At 36.2% G+C, this 26,226-nt stretch overlaps 1 protein-coding gene across 2 annotated transcripts in view; it reads right to left on the bottom strand.

Annotated features, from left to right (window-relative positions):
* The window catches only part of LOXL4 (lysyl oxidase like 4), a 168,424-nt gene extending 142,494 nt beyond the window's left edge, over positions 1 to 25,930 (bottom strand). For both annotated transcript variants that reach the window (XM_053691737.1, XM_053691736.1), the window contains exon 1: positions 25,625 to 25,930. In XM_053691737.1, coding sequence (XP_053547712.1) covers positions 25,625 to 25,901 — 277 coding nt within the window. In that variant the 5' untranslated portion in view covers positions 25,902 to 25,930. The remainder of the gene's footprint in view (positions 1 to 25,624) is intronic.
* Positions 25,931 to 26,226: the final 296 nt, after the last annotated feature.

Raw genomic sequence — 26,226 nt, 5'->3', positions numbered from 1 at the left:
CCTGCCAATTCAGAGGGGGAATCTGGGGAGAATCAGCAGACAGAACATTCTTGCAGTTTTGGAAGAGAATCCACTTGAGTATCTGATTGACTTTTGCCCTAAATTCTGTGTTTTTTGTACAATTATATATTTTTTTTTTTTTTTTTTTTTGGGCAATTCTTACTAATGGCATTTTGTTATAAAATGGTCGTGCAGGGATTAATGATTAAATTAACAGTTCTAGGTCACTATTTATCTAAAAGGTTATAGTCAATTCCAATCTAGACAAATAAGATACAGAAGGAACAGATAGGAAAATCTTTGCAAGAGTTGGAAGGGAACTCATTTGAATATCTGATTGACTCTGGTTTCTATTTTTTGTGTCCCCATTTCTCTCTATGTATTGCTCTATATTCTACTGCATTTTCTTTTTTTCTTTCTGAATACTTTTCATTAATGGCATGTTGCTATAAGAATTGTTGAGAAGGAGTTAACGATCAGATTAATAGTTTTAGGTCACCACTAATACAAAAGCCTTTAGTTAAATTCAAACCAGCTAACTAAGGTAAAGTCTCCTAACTAGAAGCAAATAGGGGTAAATAGAAAGTTTTAAGTCTCTTATAACCATTCTTTATGGATAAATTCCTTCTCCCCTCAGCTAACAATAAAACAGCAAGCATGGCAAGTAGAAGGCAGCAGGAAAAAAAGTTAATAAGACGCAGCACTGAGAACAGTCAGGAGATATCACAAGAAAATGTGGTTGAAACAGTAAATAACTCTGATTTATTAAAACAAATAAGTGAATTATTTCTTCCTAAATTTGAGGCAATCCAATTAAGCATAGACTCAGTGTCACAAGATATCAAGCAGATGGTTACCAGAATGGGTTTAGCAGAACAGCGAATATCAGATCTGGAAGACAGAGATATAGAGAAAGATAAGGACTTAACATATATTCAGAAACAAGTCAAATATCTTAGTGACAAAGTTGAGGATATGGAAAATAGATCTAGGAGAAACAATGTAAGAGTGATTGGGGTCTCTGAAACAGTATCTGAAAGAGAGCTAATCCACTTTGCTTCAATCCAACTACCCTCCTTATTAAACATCAATGAGCCAACATGTACATTCATAGTAGAAAGAGCTCATAGGTTAGGCAGGGTAAGAGATCAAGAGGATGATAAGAGTAGACCTAGACCAATTATTATCAAATACTTGAACTTTCAAGAAAAGGTCAAGATCATGCAAGCTTATAGAGCACAAAAAACAGTCCTCTTTCAAAATAAGAAAATATTAATTTTCCAAGATTTTGCATACGAAACAGCTAGTAAGAGGAAGCTATGTGCCCCCATCTGCTCACGCCTGATCCAGGAAGGCAGGATAGTTAGGCTATTATATCCAGCCAGAATCAGTATACAGACTAAAGAAGGTTTTAGGATTTTTGATAATCCTCAGGACCTAGAGGACTTCTTGAGAACAGAGCAAAGGTAAAAGTGATCAGATGGGGGATACAAGCTCTGTATCATGGGTAGCCATGCTGAGTAAAAAGTGGAATAGGAGAAGGGAGGAAGAAGGAAATAAATTTCTAGGTGCAGAAAGGTGGTCAAGTAAGAAGCTAAATATTATAAGTAGGGGGCAATATAGGAATGTCAGGTGTATGTGTGAAAGGGACTTTTTTTTTCTTTTTTTTTTTCTTTTTTTTATACATAGTAATACTAATCACACACACACACTGGTAGCATGCTCACACCCAGCGCTAGTTATATACATAGTAATACTAATCACACACACTGGTAGCAAGCTCACACCCAGCTCCAGTTATATACTAAAAGGCTTATTTATCAAAACGTCAACTGAAAATACATTGGAATTCCGCATCATAATTGTCGCAAGATTGATCCGCCGTAGTTATCAAAACGTCAAGATTGGCAAATGTTAAAATTTGTGACGTGGATTGGGCGGAGCTAGCCAGCAACCAGAGTGGCAGCACTTGGGAAGAGCTCCGTAAACAAGTAGAGATATAAGTGCTTAATAGCTGATTTCTGAAAATACAGTAACCAGAATCCAGCTCCTAATCACATCCGCATTCGAAGGAAAAACAGTTGAGTGATTTTGAGGCGGTTTAGAGAGACCGCAAAACAGACCGGAACACAGGACCAGGCCATAACTAGGAAAGACCGTGGATGCGGCCTACCTCGGGCCTCACGGACATAAAAACAGGGAATGAAACCAGCCGGATTCCTGTTTTCGGACCTCGATCAGTAAAAGTACACTAAAAGGGCCCCAGAGCTGGTGACATTAAGCCACAATAAACCAACAAATATCAGGAGCACACCGGAGGCCTATACACCACACGGAACAGGTGGAGGCTCAGAAAGCAGGATAAGGGAGTGGAACTTGTGGTCCTCAGGTTGGAGGAGGGCCTCCTAATATATTACAAATATTACAGCGGGTGAAGTGGCTCCCTATCATAAGCTGAAGCGCCACTTTGTGAGCGGCTGTACTACTGCCCGTGATGGAGGCCCAAGAATTGTATGCTGGCATCAGAAACCTGCTGGAGGAGTACGGGAAGAAAATTTGTGAGAGATTAGATGCTATCACCGGTAAAGTGCAAGCAGCGCGAGTGAGCAGCGATACCACAGCTATGAAACAAGATTCACCACTGGAGCCGCAGTGTGATGCAGCACCTAAGGATCCCCAGCCGCGCTCCCCGGCACTGGTGTTTGAGAGTCCGGGCTCCAAGCTGGAGCCCAGTTTTTTCTCTGCTGCCGCGACTGGAGTGCGGATCTCGGAGATCACACAGCATAACAGTCTGTTCATTGGGGCAGGCTTTGGAGAGCACTACAGAGCTCACGCAATGTCCCGCTCGCTTCTTCCTGACTTCAACCCGGCGGACTTTTCACAGCAAGTCGGTGAAGGATTTAGGCTCTATAGGATGACTGTAAAAGCTGGAGTGGGGTGACATTCTTATTACTGCAGAGGTTGCTAAGTACTCACAATACCTCCTTGACTTTTAAATGTGCTACCACTTAAAGCCCAGCTTTTGGACTTACTGAATAATTTTATTTTAGCTGTAGCCGAAGAATCCACATTTATGAAGATCATTGTCTGAGGCCATGTGGATTTCGGGACTAAACTTCCTGGATATTTTTCCGATAAACAGTATAAATGAGAACTTGCCAATACTAATCCCTGAATTAAGTGTTTGGTCCACCAATCATATTCCAGGTTGTCTAACTTGGGAATTATATATTCAGTGCGGTTTAATGCTGTAAACTTCAGATATTTATTAATGTGCTATGCATTGCTGTGACTAATACTGTTCTGTTTTACATATTTTTGCTGATATGTTTGCATGCCTATACCTTCACAACTAGAATCTGCTGTTCTGAGAATAATGGCTGTGTTGGTAAATTGCTGTAATATAGCTGGTTCAGTACCACTCCTTAGTTTTAATATCTTGTATGCAACGAGGTACAACAGTTCTCATATAGATTGACTACTGTGCAGCACACCCCTATACTATCTAAGAGCAGCCAATTTGGCCCTTAATATCAATAGTTATGAATGTTAAGTTTTTTTTTTTTTCAGTATTTTTGCCACATATTTCTATCATTAACACACTGGGGTATTTCTCATAACTGTATACTAACACTCTTCACTGATTATACACCTTGCTAGTGAGATTAACGACACCAGAGGTATATATCTGCATAGTATCCTAGTTAGCTGCATGTACTAAGCTTAGGCAGATAATATCCCAGACCTACTAAAGGGTTGATGAGGCATGTTAGATTGACTGTTGTACTACACCTTCAAAGTAGTTGCATGTATCCTTGCTGGATCATTTGTGTGTCTCATTCTAGATACTATTACATTTTTATCCCTTCTCAACCCTAGCACAGCATATTTATTATTATAGGACGTGGCTACATTATATGTCTAACCTATCTATCTTCTGCAAGAAAATTTTACATTAACAGTGTACCAACTGAGTTAATGATTTGAGTAATATATGCGCTAAGTTTATTCCAGTATATATTACTTTGCAAGATGTTATTACCTAGCTATCTATCCTATCCAGCAAAGTTAGAGTAACCTGTTGCTGGACTATCTCCCGCCCCCCCCCTCCACCATTTTTGTGCGGTAGGGACGAATACTTTCTCCTCCGCACTCTCTTTTGGTAGAGTGAAGTAGTCTCTACCCAGTCCGAAGTCCTAAGCCTATGTCTCCCCCTGCATACATGGAAAAGGATCTTCGGGCCCTAATATAAGAAATTCTCCTTTGTTTATTGTATGTTGGTTAATCAAAGAGTTTTGGAACTACAGTTTTATCACCGTTCAAGTTTCTATTAATGCTCAGTATGAGTGTCATTATATCCTTACTGTGACAACTGTGATCAGTTCTGGTACATCACTGATATCATTTAGCAGAGTAATTTAGATAACGTGGTTATGTACCTTATTAGTATCTTTATCTGTTTCAATTAAGTTTGCCTATAACCTCTATGCAATAACAAGCTAACATATGACGAGAACCCTTTGAACTGCTATAGATGTCTTCAGATTGATCCTTGCCGCCAGATCCCATGAGCGGATCTTTATTATATTGAAGACGCTAGAGTGTTTAAATATTGAGAATTTTTACCCCTGTAAGATCTGTCTTCAGACAAGTACTAATTTCCAGGTCCCATAAGTGGATCTATTTTTCACTGTTGACACATGTTTGCCCTAATATTAAGTTATAAAATGAGGCTCCATTAGGGTCAGTACCGTACTCCTACTTTTGTCTACTGTATCTATACTTGAATTATGGAACTGATGTCATACAATTTTGTTTGAGATATTGCCCTATCTACTATGTTTGTACTTTAATGTATTTTATTGCCTCAATAAAAACATTTTTCAAAAAAAAAAAAAAAAAAATTTGTGACGTGACATACTATCCCGCGATCTCAATCCGACGCAGATCGATGCAAGTTGAAAACCCGTGGAATTTGAGTGGAATCATGTTCATTTGCCCTGCTATTTGACACTATTTGAAGCTCTCACTAAGTTATCAAAAATTCTACATTTACACTTGCGTCTTTTCCGACTCAGCGTACCTAGTTTTCAATCTACCCCCTTGAGGTTGCGGATGCCATAGAACTCAATGGGAGTCTGAAAACACAGAATGCTTATATTATATACCCTTTCTAAATCAAACAATATTATTGCTCCACATTTGGTGCACTAGTAGATATAGGGATAAAAATAAAAAAAAAAGTACTACTTATGGATTATGCTACAATTTTGTCTCTCATTACAAAGCAAGGGGACAATATTATTTCTACATATTTGGTGCCAAGCTTTGCCCCAAACTTGTTGCACTAATAGATATAGAGATAAAAATTAAATAAATACACAACATAATGTTTGCACAATATCTATCTACCTGTCAACCGCCAATCCCCACCGCAATAACTAATAAACTATTAACCCCTAATCCACCATTTACACACATCGCAATCTATCTAATAAATGTATTAACCCCTAATCTGCCATTCATCCACATCGAAATCTAATAAATGTATTAACCCCTAATCTGCCATTCACCCACATTGCGATCTAACTAATAAATGTATTAACCCCTAATCTGCCATTAACCCACATCACAATTAACCTAATTAAACTATTAACCCCTAATCCACCATTAACTCACATTGTAATTAACCTAATAAATCTATTAACCCCTAAACCGCCAACCCCCCACAATGCAAATAACAAATTAAATTACTAAGACCCCTAACCTAACACCCCCTAAATTAACCCCAATTACCTAAATTAAAAAATAGTAAATTACAATTAAAATAAAAAAACTAACATTACTTGAAAAATAAAAAATAAAAATTTAAAATAATCTAAAATTACAAAAAATAAAAAAGTCTACCATTACATAAACTAAGAAATCAGTTTATCACAAAATAAAAAAATTAAACCTAATCCCTATGAAAATAAAAAAGCCCCCCCAAAATAAAAACACCCCCTAATCTAATCTAAACTACCAATAGCCCTTAAAATTGCCTTTTGAAGGGCATTGCACTAAGTTAAACAGCTCTTTTACAGTTAAAAAAAAACTAAGTTCCCCCTAACATTAAAACCCCCCACCCACCAAACAACCCCAAAATAAAAAAACACTAAAAAATGCTAAACTACCCATTGCCCCAAAAGGGACATTTGTACGGGCATTCAGCTCTTTTACAATTGCCCATTAAATCCCTAATCTAAAATATATATATATATTTTTTTTTAAGAAAATGCATAAGTCTAACCCCCAGATAGGAACTCACGGTTCCTGAAGTCTAGCGGTGAAGTCTTCTTCCAAGCGGTGACATCTTCTTCCATCGCGACAACCTCTTCTATCTTCATCCAGGACCACAGAATTGGAGACGGCGACCTCGGAACTGAAGACTGGCGACATATTGCGTTGTGGGGGGTTGTCGGTTTAGGGGTTAATACTTTTATTATTAGTTGCGATGTAGGGGGATTGTTTATATAGGGTTTTTTCCGTGTCAGATTTATTTTTGGGAGGCAGGTTATACTTTTATGGGAGATTTGACATATTTTTTTATTTTCTTAGGCGTCGGCAGTTTCTAAAGTGCCGTAAGTCACTGGCGACTCCAGGAAATGTGTATTTACGCACATTTCTGGACATCGCTAGTTTATCCGACTTATGGCACTTTATAAACTGCGGGTGGGGTTTATGTGATTCCCCGATGTGCGAGATGAAATTACGGGTGACATGGGTTTCAGCAGTTGCGCTAAAGACTGCGCCGCATATGTAATCTCATCCAGGGTTGAGATTTAGTTACTATATTTGCGATGAAGGAGGGATTGCGTAGAGAGGTTTTGTCAATAAGGATTGTGTAGGTGATGTTTGGGGTGCGGCTATCTAGACTTGAAAACTTCAGGAATTGTGTAGCGGGTGTAAAGTGTTAAAGTGACATTGTATTAAAAATGTTTATATCATAAATATGAAAAATGTGCCTTAACATATGCCTTTTAAAAAAATAAAAAGCTTTTTAAAATAATGTTTCAATTATAGGCACATACACCCAATATGTTTCTTCCATGATACAAATAGAGACAATTATTCTAAACAACTTTCAAATTTACTTCTATTATCTAATTCTTTGCTGAAGAAGCGACAGTGCACTACTGGGAACTAGCTAAACACATTGGGTGAGCCATGTTCAGCCACCAATCAACAAGTCCTGAGCCTACCTAGTTATCCTTTTCAACAAAGGATACCAAGAGTACAAAACAAATGAGATAATCAAAATAAATTGGAAAGTTGTTTAAAATCACATGCATCTGAATCATGAAAAAAATGGGTTTCATGTCCCTTTAATACTATAGTTAATTTTTGCTTGCTGAAAAGACTGCCTTTGCTTTACTGAAGAAGGACACGCCTCTAATATTGTAAGGACAGGAACATGAGTTTAAATGGATACTGAACTCAATTTTTTTCTTTTGTGATTCAGATAGAACAGGCAATTTTTTTTTTTTTTTTTGTAAACATATTTTTATTAAGGTTTATAATCATACAAAGTAAAAGACAAAAACAGAAACAAACATACAGGAATGGTAGAGTTACATACAAATTTTCTACTTCTGATCTAGTACAAATGAGACCTAGGAATTAATAATATATTCATGAAATATAGGTATTGACCAGTATAGGTAAACTAGCATAATCGCATTAAAACAAGGTGATACACAATACCATCCTGAACCTTATTTTTTTTTTTTAGGGAAATAACTAGAAATGCACAAATATAAATTCACACTGATAATATATAAGCCCATTATTGGACCTTCATAACTATAAATACATATAAGTGTTGAGGAGGAAGTTATCTGAGATTACTGTACTTAAGCGCAGATAAGTAAGGTATAAGGATTCGTCCAAATAATACCTATGGGGCAATGTAAAACCTAAATAAATTTCAATCCATAATTTCTTATCTCCTGAAAAGAATTGAGGTAACTTGTGGGCTAGAATAACAATGTTAGTCGTCACATTTAGGGAGTTAAAGCATATCAGACGAAACATGGAGAAAAATACAAACAAGTATTCCGTGCATATCTATGCTAGGGTCTATGCATATACCTGAACTGAATATATATTTCAAATAAACTTCATGCACATTTGTATATGGCCCACGACACCTGCGTTAGCATTATTACTGGGACTAAAAAGTCTTAATACTTTTAATAGAGGATACACCCATTGATATACAATTGACCAGCCCCATATGTTCAAAATATTATAAATATATGTACTAATGGTACTGAGTGATTGAGCCCTAAGGATATGACTCTGGAACTGTTCTATCAAACATGAAAATGTATGGACTTTACTTATTTAAATAACCTAAAAACTCGCACTAAGTACCTTTTGGGCTCCATTTCATATATAATATACAAATTTACCCTCTTGTAGAGTGTCATACAGCACAGGAAGCACATGGGTGATATAGTGAACAGCTCCTATACATGACGTTGCATATTAAGTATAAACGTAAAATCAAACATACACAAAGGTAAAATTACACATGGGTAAAGGGGACAGATCAAGATATATAATACATCAGGAAAACCATCTGAATCATTATTAAATAAAATAAAGCAGTCTAGACGTTTCTTGGATAACTGGGGGCTCAGAAATATTACTACGTTATCTGGAGGGACATTCTCACTGACTTGCAGCAAAGTTATTTAGAAAGTCTGAAACAAACATAGCAGCCGATTAATGCGGTTTAATGTCGTATCTCCACACTATCTAGCTCTTAACAAATAGTTCATCCGACCCCAACCTTGTTATAAGCGCTGGGGCCACAGTACATATCCAGGCTAAGACATGGGCAAAGTGTAGCATGACATATCCCTTCAAAACCTATCTCACTCTGTGGAACACTGTACCGGAGCCTGGTCAATGCAACTTCGTTAATACCTCCTGACTTCCAGCTCCGTTTCTCCTGCCCCCCTGGATGCGGTAAGCACTGTGTTATGTCCTGACTAGGACTCAGTTTCAAGTAGTCTACAGTCCCTGCAACAAGCGGCCGTCTCGCAGCAGGTTCCAACATCTGTTCTCTCGCCAGGGGGATCAGGGTCCTAGTCCTCGCATCAAGATGACGCTCATCCAAGCGGCAAGCAGTATATGCGGTGCCCGATTCTCGGCACTCACATGCGATTGGGTATGTATCCTGCAGAAGCAAGTGCACTTTACCCTGCGTTGGTCTCCAGATTGCCTCGTGGCAGACAAACCCCTGTTGCAGCATCGGCCTGTGTCGGGTTATAATATCAGACTCCCGACTATAGGATAGTTTCTCACCTTCCTTAGTGGCAGTTGGCTCCGGTATAAGCGAGGTCTGGGTTAGTGGAGCCTTATTATGTCCCATGTGATGAACATCCATTAGGCCAGTCTCTCGATCTGTACCGACCATAGTCCCAAATGTGCGCAACTCTTTCATCAATTCCTCCTCAACCAAAGACAAATGAGCATTTAATAGTTCAACAATACTGTAGCTTGAGCAACCAGCCATTGTGAAATCTAGCTGATATTCTTACGTCAGCACAACCGGCTGAATATACTGATAGATCAGATAAATGGAGGGGTAGAGAAAGGTATAGGCCACTGTGAGACCTCTGCTGCGTACCTTCTCTAGTTCCGGCTGCTTATTCTTAATAATATACATAAATCCCATGTATCTGTTCCTGGAGTGATGCTTGTCCTAGTTCTAATAAAAAGGATAAGGTATAGAAGCCTGTGGAGAGACAAACAGCAGTTTTAACATCCCACACAGTCAGACAAAGCTTAACAAGCAGCCATCTTAGTCGGTGGTCAGACACGCCCCCGTCCCAGAACAGGCAATTTTAAGCAACTTTCTCATTTACTCCTATTATAATTTTTTCTTCGTTCTCTTGCTATCTTTATTTGAAAAATAATTAATCTAAGCTTTTTTTTAAGTTCAGAACTCTGGATAGCACTTTTTTATTGGTGGATGAATTTATCCACCAATCAGCAAGGACAACCCAGGTTGTTCACCAAAAATGGGCCGGCATCTAAACTTACATTCTTGCATATCAAATAAAGATACCAAGAGAATGAAGAAAATTCGATAATAGGAGTAAATTAGAAAGTTGCTTAAAATGTCATGCTCTATCTGAGTCACGAAAGAAAAAAATTGGGTTCAGTGTCCCTTTAAAGAAAAGAAATACTGAAATTTTGAAGGGACCTCTTTTAGATAAAACATATTAAAATGTTGGCCACAATGTCCCTTTACTGAAGTGAGTATGAGATGTTTTTTCTTGGTTAGGACACTAGCAGTAGAAGTCACAGTTAGTGTTAATTAAGCTGGGTTGGATCATGATTAGCATTGCTTAAGGTGAGGGGAGTCAAGATTAGGTTAAAGAGACAGTCTTCTCCAGATTTTTTATTGTTTAAAAAGATAGATAATCCCTTTATTACCCATTCTTCAGTTTTGCATAACCAGCACGGCTATACTTTTTACCTCTGTGATTACCTTGTATCTAAGCTTCTGCAAACTGCCCCTTATCTCAGTGCTTTTGACAGACATGCATTTTAGCAAATCAGTGCTCTCTCATAGGCTTATAAATTAGCATATGAGCCTACCTAGGTTTAGCTTTAAACTAAGAATACCAAGAGAACAAAGCAAATTTGATGATAAAGTGAATTGGAAAGTTGTTCAAAATGACATGCCCTATCTGAATGATGAAAGTTTGATTTTGTCTAGACTGTCCCTTTAACTGCAGTGGGTGTTATAGGGATAACGTAGTTATTTGCAGTAAGTTAGGTTGCATCTAGAGTTAATTATGGTGTGATGCATTAGGACAGCATATTTAGTATAAATTAGAATTGGGGTTGGTATTGGGCGTGTTGCAGAATTAACAGGCTATAATGCTGATACTTATATAGTATAGATACTATTGTTATAGCAGAGGAGGTCAGAAACTCACTATGACCAGCTGATTTAGTGTGCCACATATAGGCCTCGATTACAAGCGGAGCACATAAATACTAGTGCTATAGTGCGTTAACATCTGTATGCATTAACATGTTAAAGGTTCAGCATAGGGATGTGCTAACATCTGCATGTCGAATAGTGTGGTGCACTAAATCCTTTACGTAGGAGCCGCTTAAAAAAGTTTTGACTGCGTTACGAAGCTCTTGTTAAAGTTTTCTAACCAGATTGTGTGCAACATAACATTCCCTGCTCTACTGATTGTGCTCCACTTGTAATCTAGTCCTTAGTGTGCTGTTGTTAAAGGGATAGAAAACGCCAAAATGTTCTTTCATGATTTGGATAGAACATACAATTTTAAACGACTTTCCAATTTACATCTATGATCAAATTATATTAATTCTCTTGTTATCCTTTGCTGAAGGAACAGCATTGCACTACTGGCAGTTAGGGATGGGTGAATGTTTTGCAACATTCGAAAAAAGGAATTAATTTTAACGCATTTGTTCGTTCTTTTCGAATTTCAAATGTTTGTACAACATTCTAACATTCGTTTAATGTAATAGTATTTCTAATGCTTTCTTGAAATGTAATATTCAATTAGAATTTTTCTAATAATTTGATTTAAATTATGCAATATTCGGATTTGAACATTTTGAATCTATATATTTGTAATAGTATTTCTAATGTTCTCATTAAATGTAATATTTAAATTATGCAATATTCAAATTAGAAACTTTTAGATTGAAAAATATGTATCTTACGTATCAATTTGCTAAATTCCCTACAACATGAACTATTAAACTACTGAATAGTATTTCGAATGTTATATTCAAAATTTTAAATGTGGATGTTTGATCTAATTATGAACAATCGAATATGAAAGTAACATTTAAAAACGGGAAATAACATTTGATTACCGAATTTTAATGTATTTTAATTCTTAACATTCGAATGTTCAAAACGAACGTCCACAGGAATATTTGTTCTACCAAATTAATTACACTTTTAGCACATTCACCCACCCTTACTGGCAGCTAGATGAACATATCTAGTTAGCCAATCACAGGAGACAAATGTGTGCAGGCACCAATCAGCAGCTAGCTTGCACTAGTGTAGGATATGTGCGTATTCTTTTTCAACAAGGGATACAAAGGGAACAAACACATTTGAAAAAAAAAAAGTGAATTTAAAAGTGTCTTAAAATGACATTCTCTGTCTGAATCATGTAAGTTTAATTTTGACTTTTCTATCCATTTAAATAATAGCAGTGTGAGCACAACCATGGAGAAATCTGCTGAAGCTATTTTTTTTATAGTGACTCTATTATTACATTGGTTGTGTCCTAGTTAAATTTATGAAGACATGAAAAGGTCCAAAAGTAGTTTTGCTTTGATTTCCTAAAAATATTCAATGTTATTTATTGTAAAGAAGAAGAAAAAAAAAATCTGTGCCTCTTTAAACATATACAGGACAGCTAATCAACAGTTAAATGTAGTATTCTAAAATGTATTCATGCATAGAAAACATCTTTGTGAAATAGCAATGCAGTGTTATTGAAATACTCTAAAGTGGGGGTCATGAAAACTGAGGACCCCTGCTCTAAAGTTTATTTCTGGCTCTATCTCCTTTTTCAGTAAATACTCACTGATATCACAATTATCTTGCAAGGCAAAGCTTAAAGTGTTACATTTGCACAGTAAGAATCCTTCATTAAAGGGACACTAGGGGCGAGATTGAATATGCGGCGCAAGCTTCAGCGTAACTACTGAAGCCATTGTCGCCTGTAATTTCATCCTGCACATCAAGAAATCACATAAACCTCGTCGGCAGTTCATAAACTGCCGTAAGTCGAATAAACTAGCGATGTCCAGAAATGTGAGTAAATACACATTTCTGGAGTCGCCAGTGACTTACTGCAATTTAGAAACTGCTGGCGCATAAAAATAAATAAATATATATCCTGAAAAAGTCTAACCCGCCTCCCAAAAATAAACCCTACACGTCAAAACCCCTGTATCCGCAATCCCCCCACATTGCAATTAAAAATAAAAGTATTAACCCCTAAACCGCTAACCCCCCAAAACTCAATATGCCTAATTAAACTATTAACCCCCTAATCCGCCATTCACCCACATCGCAAACTACCTAATACATCGATTAACCCCTAATCCGCAATCCCCCCACATCGCAAACTACATATTAACCCCTAATCCCCAACCCCCCACAACGCAATAAACCTAATAAATCTATTAACCCCTAAACTGCCAACCCCCCACAATGCAATAAAGCTAATTACACTATTAACCCCTAAACCGCCTACCCCCACAACGCAAATAACTAATTTAATTACTAAGCCCCCTAACCTAACACTCCCTAAATGAACCCCAATTACATAAATTTAAATACTAATTACAATTAAAATAAAAAAAACATAAGATTACTTTAAAAATAAAAAAAACATAGATTAAATTAAAGGGACAGTAATTACCCAGAGAAAAACTTTACAATTTTAAACATACCCTATGTATTACTTACCAACAATTTTATTAAATTGTGTATAAACTTACATTATATCCATAAAAATGGTATTAAACTTTACTACAAGGGAGTGTCAACAGACCACCCACGTGGTTGCTGCTTTTTTTCTCTTTACTTTAAAATTACGGTCCATCCAATTATAGCAATATCAATTGCGCTATAACTATACGCTATGAGCGCGCACGGCAGTTTACAGAGCCGCGGAAGGGACCTGTTGCGCATGCTCCGGGAATCTGTTGCGCTATGGTACAGAAATAAAGCGGAGAGTGTGCGAGCTTAGGTAGGAAGTAATGGAGGCATGATTGCGTCATCATGTGGGCCGCACAACAATTCAGAAAACACGCCCTAATAATGTGCAGATTAGGGAGGAGGACTGATGCCGTATGCCTAACGGCTCATACATAGTAATGGAAATTATAAAAAATTATATAATTAATAATTTTATTTAATTTTTTATAGCTTACATAATATAACTAGTTAAATAAATTCGAAATGACATTTTATTTTTCAAAGTTTACTGTCCCTTTAAGCTAAAAGTAAAAAAAATAAAAAAGTCTAACATTACTGAAAAAAATAAACCAAATTATCAAAAATAAATAAATTAAACAACTTAATCTCCATGAAAATAAAAAAGCCCTTCAAAATAAAAACACCCTCTAATCTAAACTATAATACCAATAGCCCTTAAAAGGGCCTTTTAGGCATTGCCCTAAGTTAAACAACTCTTTTACATTTAAAAAATACCAAGTCCCCCCCTAACAGTAAAACCCCCCACCCACTAAACCCCCCAAAATAAAAAAAAACCTAACATTAACAAAAAATTGCCTTTAGGGGCAATGGGTAGTTTATGTTTTTTTAGTGTTAGTTTTTTTTTATTTTGGGGGGTTATCTGTCTTTTCATATGCAGGGAAGGGGGGGGGGTCTGCTCCTCTTGTTTACCCAGCCACTTTCAGTGGGTGTCCCAGACTACCTCATCAGTAATGCTAAACTGGGAGCTTCTAAGTAAGTTTTCAACAGGTTTTATACTGGATTTTTATATCAGTATCTGTGCATATTATTCTTTATAGAAGTGTCTATTACATGCAGTTATATGAAAATTGGTGCATACTGTCCCTTTAAATCAATGAGAGATTGTAAAAGGTTTTTGAAACTTACACCCAGGGACATTTCTAGGTGGGACATAGGGCTGTCTCAAACAAGCCCTTTGCTCTACCAAAGCATTATATATTTATCACAACTGCACAATGAATTAGCCTCATGACTACCATTAATACTAATGCAATAGTGATTTACCCTTACTGGCTGTGTGTGTATATTATTTTGCGACCATGGGGGTACAATAATTACAGTTGTTTATGCATTAAAGTTACAGTAAAACCAAAATTAAACTTTTATGATTTTATTATCAAATTTGCTAAATTCTCTTTTTGGTAACCTTAAAATAAGGGAAAACCCAGGAAGTCAAAGAGAAGCTCAGGAGTGTATACCTGTCTTTAGCACTCTATGGGCTAGATTACAAGTGGTGCGCTAACTGTTGCGCACAGGGGTTATTGTCTTTTGTACGCTCGTATTATACGTTGAAAGTAAACACATTCGCAAAAGTGCAATCAAATTTACACTCATCGGGTTAGTATGACTGAAAACCTTGCATAGAGTTTAGGGGGTAAAAAAAAAGCACTTAACACAACATACATTCAAAATTACAGTTACAATAATATAAACACTATGATAAAAAAGTATTCATTTAAAAAAAATGTTTTAAGGGCGCATTGTTTGACTGAAAAGAAATATATTATATGTATACATACATTTATATGTCTAAATATGTGTGAATATATATATATATATGCACACATACATATGAGTGTACATACATATTTATGTGTTTTACTGTATATTTACTGTACATATTTCACATCCTAATGTTCTTCACAAATATCTGTGCATACCTATACCTATATATCTATTTCTATAGATGTATAGATATAGATATCTATTTTACATTAACATTATCATATACAGTATATATGCATATATATATATATATATATATATATATATATATATATATATATATATATATGTATATATATATATATATTTAATAATAAAAATTACATTTTTTTCTATGTGATGAAAAACATAGGAATATAAAATATGCATAGCATGGTTAATGTTTTGTGATTTCGTTCTAAAGCAGTGTCAGATTTAGAACACATGAAGAATTACTAATCTCAAAGTGCATTTTTTAATTATTAAATATAAAATATTAAAAAATATTAATAATAATTATTAAAAAAATGTAAACATACGGTAGAAAAAGATTATACATACTGTAGAAAATTCTAAATAATCCATCCTTAGCACCCCTCCCCCGCTACACATTTGCTTGCATCACTGGTAATATACATACAGTAAAACCTTGTAGAATTAAATACTTTGCATTTGTATTAGATCTACTGAGGTGCTGCTTATTTAACTGTCTGTCACAATCTATAAGTGATTTGCTCCCAAATAGGCTTTTGGCATTCTGACCAAATTGGTTGCCAAATTTCTCGAGCGATCGCAATGCATTATTGCTTTGCTTGTTAAAGGCCTGCCGTTGTGAATGAGTTTTCAAACAAAAATTCCTGAAAAGGCCTTTTTGTGAGTTAAATGCCTGTCTCAAAACTGTGACGTCTCCTGAAACTGACAAATAAAATAGCCCATTCACACCTCTTAAGCTTACAGTAAAACTCTATTCATGCAACCCCTTTATTATCTGTGTGCAAGGAAAGAAACTCATAATTGTCTCTAACAGTACTTTAAAATCAGGCCTTAAAAGGGGATTGCACAACTGCGACTTTCATAGGAACCTATTTTAATCCATTTCCATCCACACCACTGCTAAACCATCTGAATGCAAAAAATTATTTTATCGAATTGTAACATTCATTATAAATTGTGAATCTGCTGCCTTGCAACATTGTATTTGCCTAGGAGACCATCAAAAGAGAATGCGCATTTGTGACCAGGTTTTAATTGGGGACAAGCATCCATGCATGCTATGTCCAAACTCGCTAGAGTGGCTTTCAAATTGCTTGCGCCTACATAATTGAACTTTAAATCTGGAATTATCATTTGTGACCGTGAGTTCAATAATGAAGGCCCAGAAACTTTGAAAAGCACTGTCATGGGTAGCTTTGTCACTAGGCAAACTGCATTTGCCTAATAGGGAGTACTTCATTTGGGTGATTGCTGAGCAATTCAAATTATACAACTTCTTGGTTTATTTAAAGCACCATTAAATAAAGCCGAAATAAGCAATAGATTTTTTTTTACCAAATTTCAAAATTTACTACAATTGCTGGCCCCCTGTACCATGTGACAACCATCAATTAACCACAGGCTCATATACATATACTATGAACTCTTGAACATGCTCAGTAGTTGCTGGTGCCTCAGAAAGTGTGCATATAAAAAGACTATGCACAATTGATAATGGAAATAAATTGGAAAGTCTCTTAAAATTGTGTGCTCTAGCTGATTCATGAAGGTTTAATTCTGACTTTACTCTCACTTCTTTTCTGCTCACTTCAAACTGGTTACCCATTTTAATGGGTAACTATTAATGGGACAATAAACACTAAGGGTTAGATTACAAGTGGTGTGCTATCGTTACCTGAATAAAAAGTTGCACCAAACACAAAATAAATACATTAAAATAAAGTGTTACATTCATATATACACTATCTAATAAAAAATATTAATTTCAATATTTAAAAAAAACTTTATAACTGTTAAAAGGTAAATGATATAGTGTAATGTGTTTGAATTGATATATATGTCTAAATATGTATATGTATAATAATCTATTGATGATGCTGATATGGTGCATTCTTCCCATGAGACACCTAGCACACCCAGTTCATCTAGTATCAGATGTACCCATGATTAAAATGTGCACAATTACATTGAACAAGGTGTTACTAAGCAACTAACTACAAAATATAAAAGATAGTACAAAGCTGTAAACTAACATGTACTATTAATGTTTCATTACACAGCTGCTACATTTGTAGTGAGTTTGAGTAGCTAAAGGTAAGTTATATTTATCTAGCAGGATACTATGCATCAGAAGAGTATGCTGTATAATGAAAGGGAATACATAAGGTTGTATATATATCTCCAGTACCCCTGGCTCTAATTGAATGTGAACCCAGTTTTACAACAATATATGAGGACTACACAGCAAAATCAAATGGCAATATTTCTTTACTCACATGGTGATGTAGGATGCAAGTACAAGTGCTTTATGAAACGTTTGAAGAAAAGGTTTAAAATGCACAGTACACTCAGTATATTTTGAAAATTATAGCAGACAAAATATAAAGTACACTCAGGTAACAACCTACCTTTCCTTATAACAAATACAGCCCTGGACTCTGATAACTTGCACATGTTTTGTTAGCAACTGTGGGCTAGGTTGCAAGTCTCGCTATTGTTAGCACAGGTCGCAACCATGCTAATTTGAGTGCATTTTGCAAGTTGAAAGTAAATGCGTTTGCTCAAGCACAAACTAAATTAACGTGCGTGGGTTTTGTGCAAGTGCAGATCTAGCATAAAGTGCAAGGGTTAAAAACAAAGGTGCACCAAACACAATATAAATACAAAAAAAGTGTTACACTCATATATACACCGGGTGCATAAATAACGCAAAAAATGAGCGGTATTGCACTCTCCATAGTTCTGCCATTGCAAGTTACTGAAAAACCTTCTTTTGTTGTGCGGTATGGTGCGATAGGCTCCATACTGCACAAAACCCAAGGTCTGACTTGACGTGCTCGTGCACGTTTTCCCCCATTGACATCAATGGAGAGAAAGTGTTAGAAAAAACTAACACCTGCAATCGCGGAATGGCGATCACTATAACGCAATCCCCATTGATGTCTATGGGGAAAAGAAAGTTATGTTAACACCCGAACATAAACCCCTAGTCTAAATACCCCTAATCCGCCGCCCCCCACATCACGACACTAAATAAAGTTATTTAACCCCTAAACCGCCGCCCCCGACATCGCAACACTAAATAAACCTATTAAACCCTAAACCGCTGGCCCCCCACATCGCTACTACTATAATAAAATTATTAACCCCTAAACCGCCGGCCCACCACATTGCTACTACTATAATAAAGTTATTAACCCCTAAACGGCCGCCCCCCACATAGCAACTACTATAATAAAGTTATTAACCCCTAAACCGCCGCCCCCACATTGCAACACACTAAAGTAAACTATTAACCCCTAAACCTAACTATCCCCTATACTTTAAATTAAATTTACAATATAACTAAATAATTTCTTATTTATTTTGTTACTTATAACAAAATAAATAAAAACTTACCTGTGAAATAAAAAAAAACCCTAAGATTAAACTATAAATTAACCTAACATTACTATATTACAAATAAAAATTAACGAAAAATTAAAAAATTAAGTTACAAAATTAAAAAATCCTAACATTAAAAAAAAAAATGCACTAAAATTACGAAAAGTAACAAACACTAAAATTAGGAAAAAGAAAAAAACACTTAGATTACAAAAAATAATAAACAAAATTATCTAAAATAATAAATATTAAACCTAATCTAATAGCCCTATAAAAGCAAAAAAGCCACCGCAAAATAAAAACACCAACTAACCTAGCAATGAACTATCAATAGCCCTTAAAAGGGACTTTTGTAGGGCATTGCCCTATGTTAAACAGCTCTTTTACATAAAAAAAATTACAAAGTCCCCCCTAACAGTAAAACCCCCCACCCAACCAACCCCCTAAAATAAAAAAAACTTTAGTCTAAAAAAAAACCTAAGCTACCCATTGCCCCTAAAGGGGCATTTGTATGGACATTGCCCTTAAAAAGGCATTTAGCTCTTTTACTGCCCATTAAAATAAAAAAGCGCTAATTTAAAAAAAAAAAAACACACACACAAAAAAAACCCTAAGTCTAACCACCAAAGAGATACTCACTGTTCCTGAAGTCCAGCGGAGAAGGTCTTCTTCCAAGGGGTGAAGGTCTTCTTCCTTGCGGCGACATCTTCATCCAGTGTGGGGACCTCTTCTTTCTTCATCCAGGGCGAAGGCGGCACGGAGCGGAGGTGACTGCGGAACAGGACCGACGACCACAGAGTCATCCAGCGTGGAGGACCCTCTTCATGCGATCGATGCCGCACACTGAAGATTGAATGCAAGGTACCCCTTTTATATTGGGGTACCGTTGCATTCCTATTGGCTGAAAAATTCAAATCAGTCAATAGGATGAGAGCTGCTTAAATATTATTAGTTGTTTTGAACAGGTCATTTTTTCAGCGGTATAGCTGTACCGCAACGTACCGCACAACTTGTAATTTATGTGAATGTGATTTCTACTATTGAAAGTAACAAGCCACTTTCTTGGCTAAAACTGTATCTCACTGTACCAACTGATGTTGTGCAATCTTAAAGGAACATTAAAGGCCCATGATACCCAAATGTTGAAACACTTGAAAGTGATGCAACATACCTGTAAAAAGCTGACTAGAAAATATCACCTGAACATCTCTATGTAAAAAAGAAAGATATTTTACCTCAAAAGTTCCGCAGTAGCCACATCCCAGCAAATCAGTATGTCTGTCCTGGGACAGGCAAAGGAGCGTGCTTCGTGAACACTCATCTTGTTTCCCTATTCAGTTTAAGGAAGTTTACCATGAAATCTCATAAGAGTTAAGTGAAATCTCATGAGATCACAGTAAAAGAGTTCAAGACCTCAGCACTGTTGATGCTGATTGGCTGCTGATTATTTATTCTTTTTTTTTTTTACCTGCAGCTGGGCAGCTGCTGAATTATAACTTTTTACACAGAACTTACTCTGCTGAGCTGAGGAGATTGTGAGGTAAAATATCTTCTTTTTTTACATAGAGATGCTCAGGTGATATTTTCCTGTCAGCTTTTTACAGTTATACTGCATCAGTTTCAAGTGATTTAGCATATGAGTATTATGTCCCTTTAAACTTACAAAATAATGTTATAAAATTATGCACATTCAAATGCATTGCGAGATTTTTTATTCCAAATTTGGATTTACCTGGTCTCCGCTCCAGGCTCTACTAAGCGGGTCTTGTTTTTCAAAAGTGCTTCGCGGTTGCGCTGTCTAGTCACAGCGCACCCAATCATGCCATTGAACTGAATGTAGCTTGCACCCGCTTTGGTCTGCTTCTAAAAAACAAGACCCGCTTAGTAGAGCCTGGAGCGGAGACCAGGTAAATCCAAAAAGAGCTTTTTAAAATTTTGTTTTTAATAAACTTTTATGAAGCTGTATCCCATTGATGTCCTGCTGATGATTCTAATAATTAAAAGCTGACCTTCACTTGAAATCTTGTGAGTATATTCCATTTAGCGTATCCCCTGTGTGTGAGGTTACTGCACTATTTTGGGCTACTTTCTTTTGGAGGTAAAAGAAGATTAATTTGGTTGGAGAAGCAAAGAGGGATACTCAGCTTTATTCCCAGAGACACGGCGCCGCCATATCTGCATCGATTACCCTGTATAAGGTTGAGGATGACTTGGGCTTGCAGCAATCTCTATTAAGGGAAGTGCTTTACACAGTTTATACTATCTCTATATACTAGCCATTAATTTCACAACCTTACAACAAATACCATGTTATTGTCACCATATTATAACACAAAATACTGTACTTTCAAACATATCCTTAATTAATCTAGACCATTATATATTAAAGGGATAGTGTGTTCTAATTTTTTCTTCTCTTTATGTGTTCCTAATGATCAGGGATAGGCACGGACCAAGGCCGTGGTGGACATTTTCCAAAGTACAGACGTTAGTGAAGGACACCAAGGTACATTTCAAATTAAAAACATCAAAAAACACTCTCTTTACAAAGAGGGTAGTGGATACATGGTGGAATAGCCATCCAGCAGAAGTGGTAGAGACAGTGAAGTAGTTTAAACATGCATGGGATATGCATAAGGTTATGCTAGATATAAGATAAGGCCAGGAACTAATGAAAGTATTCAGAAAATTGGGCAGACTAGATAGGCAGAATGGTTCCTGTCTGCCAACATATTCTAAGTCAGGAGAGCGACACTTTGCTGTCAAATGGGCTGCACGTTGGACGCCCCTGGTCTAGTTCCACAAGTACAAATTAGTCAGTCATTATAAAACAAGTTTAAATAACATTTATATAAAGACTGCTTGTGGTATTACCTTTTTTTTTTGTGTGGTTATACTGCAACTCCTGACCAAACCCACCCACCTTGATGTTAATTGCATGATCATCATGGTTGGTTACTTACTTGGTTACGTAAGGTTTGTCAGAGTAGGCAGTGGTCTTCTACATACAGACACCAGCACCACGCTGCCGCGCAGATCAAGGAATTGGAACGGGTCAAAACTCGCGGTTAGTTGACCGCAGGTAGCTTGCTTCTTCCCTCACTTTCTCGCTACTAAGCGTGGAGCCGCTTGAGTCAAGGAGGAGTGAGGACCAGCATTCATCTGTCCTACTCCTCCCTCCGCTCTGCAAAACAGGTGGCGGACACTGCAAGGGCCAGTCACGGACACCAGTGTCTGTGTACGGACACCTTACCTATCCCTGCTAATGATCCATTTCTTCTGCTGGTGCTGGAGTGTATTTAATTGTTTAAATGTATCATTTAAAAATAGCTGCTTTTGCCTGTTGTATCTCCACCTATTCTGAAAATGTAGATACTTAAAGGGCCATAATACCCAAATGTTTAAACACTTGAAAGTGATGCAGCATAGCTGTAAAAAGCTGACTAGAAAATATCACCTGAACATCTCTATGTAAAAAAGAAAGATATTTTACCTCAAAAGTTCCTCAGTAGCCACATCCCATTGTAAAGGATTTCTAAGCAGCATTTTAGTGTGTTTGTCCTGGGACATCTGAAGGGACTAGCATCGTGCACTCTCATATTATTTCACCAATCAGGTAAAGGAAGCTTACTATGAAATCTCATGAGAGTTAAGTCAAATCTCATGAGATCACAGTAAGAGTTCATGACCTCAGCACTGCTGATGCTGATTGGCTGCTGTTCATTTCTTCATTTTTTTAAATTTGTTTACCTGCAGCTGGGAGCAGCTGAGTATAACTTTTTACACAGAACTTACTCTGCTGAGCTGAGGAGATTGTGAGGTAAAATATCTTCCTTTTTTACATAGAGATGCTCAGGTGATATTTTCCTGTCAGCTTTTTACAGTTATACTGCATCAGTTTCAAGTGATTTAGCATGTGAGTATTATGTCCCTTTAAGAACTTATAGAAATGCTGTGTAAAGAAGACGTGTAGAAAAAATTAAGCTCCCATGTGGAGGTGGGGGTAGCAGATAGATAATACAATTTTAATTTTTCTATTGTCCTCTAAAAATACTGTCCTCACTGTGTATGTAGTGAGAGAAATGATAAGGAGAATTTTCAGTAACTAAGGTAAGGTAACACTATCTGCTCTCCCTGTAAGCTCGGACAATTTAAATAGGGTGTGGTGTCAATTACCAGAGGAAGCAATTTCATATACAAAATATACATAAAGGAGCAATTTTCCATAATTTTTAAACACAACTGATATAACAAGTCATTGTAAACACATCAAGGGGAAACTAATTTAACAGTATACTGGCCTTTTACATACATCTAAAAATGTCATTAATGTATTTTTCTATGCACAAAAGTAATGTTTTTTGTAAAAAGTTTTGAAATAGTGTGAAATTATGAAACCAGCTTTGTGGTTTCTGATGTTCTGTATTAGCAGTCTCAATGACTTTACTAGAGCTTTTTACTTTGTTTAAAGGGCTATAATGGGCTTAAAAGTGTATAAATATGTGTGTGGATTGGTTTGTGTGTATGTATATACGTGTATGTGTATGTATTTGGGAACATACATACATAGACATGCATACACATACATACGTACATACATACAAACATACCAATGTACACACATATTCATACAGCTTTAAGCCCTTCCAATACCTTGTCATATACAATATCATGTTAAAACACTGTTAACACTTCTTTTATTTTTTTTAAAATATCTTATGTTTCTTCTAAATGAAGAACAAAGGTATTTCAATGATTTATTAACGCACCTTTGGCTTTAGCGTACTTTGACTTAGCACCACACCTTCTGATTAGCGCTTAAATAACAGTCAATACAGAGTTTTGTAGCGCACCACACAGAAGTCTATGAGGTGAAGGAGTTAGATCAATTGTGCTATCTAAACTCCAGATATTAGCGAGCCTGAAGCTTTTACTCAAGAACAACCATTTTACTTTCAACTTGTAATATAAGCGCAACAATAGGAGCATTTTGATTTAACTTGAGCAGTGTTAGCGCTCAACAGCACTAATAGTTTTGGGCTTTACTTGTAATCTAGGCCATGGTTGGTAATAACAGCCAGACAGATCCAATCAGATTTGCTACATCTGTATGTTTGTAGTTACATAGCACTTTATATGCTAGAAAACAGGGACATCATCAAATTGAGTGAAGCAACGTGGGAAAGCACATTATAATCCTATGTGTAATGACCCCATAGGTATAAGTCAATTCCTAACTAATCCACCATCTTTTAGTAATGTAGAATTTAGCCTTGTTAAATATATTGGTGCGTTACATGAAAACACAATAATAAAAAGCAGAAATTTGAGTTTTATTATTCCTGTGTTTATTATATAACCTTCTACTCTTAAAAGTCTCTATATTTAGAAAAAATCTTGCCTTTGGCAATTTTGTTAAATCATTTATCTTATTTAATTGTTTGTCATATTGCCACCGTCTCTACTGTCATTCTATAGATCATTGCTTTCCAATTCCAGTCCTCAGGGCAAACCTACAGGCCAGAGTTCCATGATATCTGCACTTAAAGAGACACAAATCCCCTAATTTTTCTTTCATGATTCAGAGAGAGAGCATGCAATTTAAGCACCTTCAAATTTACTTCTATTTTCTAATTTGTTTTGTTCTAGTGGTATTCTTTGTTGAAAAGCATACATAGGTAGGCTTGGGAGCTGTTGATTGGTGGCTGCACATATATGCCTCATGTTATTGGCTCCCCCATGTGCACTGCTATTTCTTCAACAAAGGATGCCAAAAGAACAAAGCACATTAGATAATAGACTTAAATTGGAAAATCTTTTAAAATTGAATTCTCAATCTGAATAGTAAAAGAACCAGTTTCAGTTTCAGTTTCATGTTACTTAAAATAAGCAGCTGATCAGTAACCATGGTTACTCACCCACAAGTCAATTATTTCACCTGTGCTCTAGTTCAGGTATCATAAAAATCTGGCTATTTGGGGGTGCTGAGGACTAGGGATCAGCGAATGTTTCACAACATTCAAAAAAATGAAACAAATCTTAACACATTTGTTCGTTTGGTTCGAATTTTGAATGTTTGTACAATATTATAACATTTGTTTAATGTAATAGTATTTCTAATACAATCTTTAAATGTAATATTCAATTCAAATTTTCCTAATAATTAGATTTGAATTATGTGGATATTTGATCTAATTATGAACAATCAAAAATGAAAGTAACATTCGAAAACCCGGAAATCACATTCAATTACCGAATTTTAATGGATTTTCATTAGGGATGGGCGAATGTTTCGAATTTCGAATGTTTACATAACATTCTAACATTCGATTTTCGAATATTCGGTTTCGAATTTTATGATTACATTCGATAAATATTCTTTTTCGAAAAATTCGAATTTAGATTGTAATAGTATTTCTAATGCTTTTTCTTTAAATGTAATATTCGAATTATGCAATATTCTATATGGAAACATTTCTTATTGACATTCGGATTTAGAATTCGAATTTCGGTAATAACATTCGTTCTACATTCGAAATTCGAAAATTTACACATTCGCCCATCCCTAATTTTCATTCGATTGTCCAAATGAATTACACTTTCATCACATTCACCCATCCCCACTGAGGACTGGAATTAAGAAGCACTGCTATAGATATTTATTTTCACTTGATGTTTTGTTGTTATATAATGTAAATGGGCACTTACCTTCCCCTTGTCCATATTTCGCGCTATGCGCCCAAGTAACCGCCATTTCAAATCCCAATTGCTTACAGATGACATGAGCAGTCTCTAAGTTGAAGTCATCATCACAAACTGTACCCCACTGACCATTGTACAGAATCTCCAGGCGACCTTCATTAGGTACTCTTGTTCCAACCAAGCGAATTTGCTGAGTTCCTGAGTTGCGCTGCGGCCAACAAACGTCTATTACACATGACAGTGATGCAATAAATAAAAACTTAACAGATTTCAGTACTTTCATGGCTCCTCTTCACAGTGATAAGCAGCAGATTAATGACCTTTGGTAGATGACCTAATGCAATAAAATAAAAAACAAAGCACAGATGATATTTACGCAGTTCAATAGTGTGAAACATAGAAACAGAAATATTAATGGTATAAGGGCCATAAAGCTTACACATGCTCCTATATATAGTGGCACCAGGACCCATGTGCTGGGGGGCCCATAGCAACCAGTCTATACACAGGTGTATGCCTATGTGGTCATTATCTGTGTATAGATACTCATCATCATTATACTGTGCAGCATACTCATCAGTGTATAGCTACTCATCATCATTATACTG

Source organism: Bombina bombina, chromosome 9 (assembly GCF_027579735.1).
Source record: "Bombina bombina isolate aBomBom1 chromosome 9, aBomBom1.pri, whole genome shotgun sequence".
Taxonomy (NCBI): domain Eukaryota; kingdom Metazoa; phylum Chordata; class Amphibia; order Anura; family Bombinatoridae; genus Bombina; species Bombina bombina.
The sequence above is the reverse complement of the archived record's forward strand: the minus strand, read 5'-3'. Positions and strand labels throughout refer to the sequence as shown.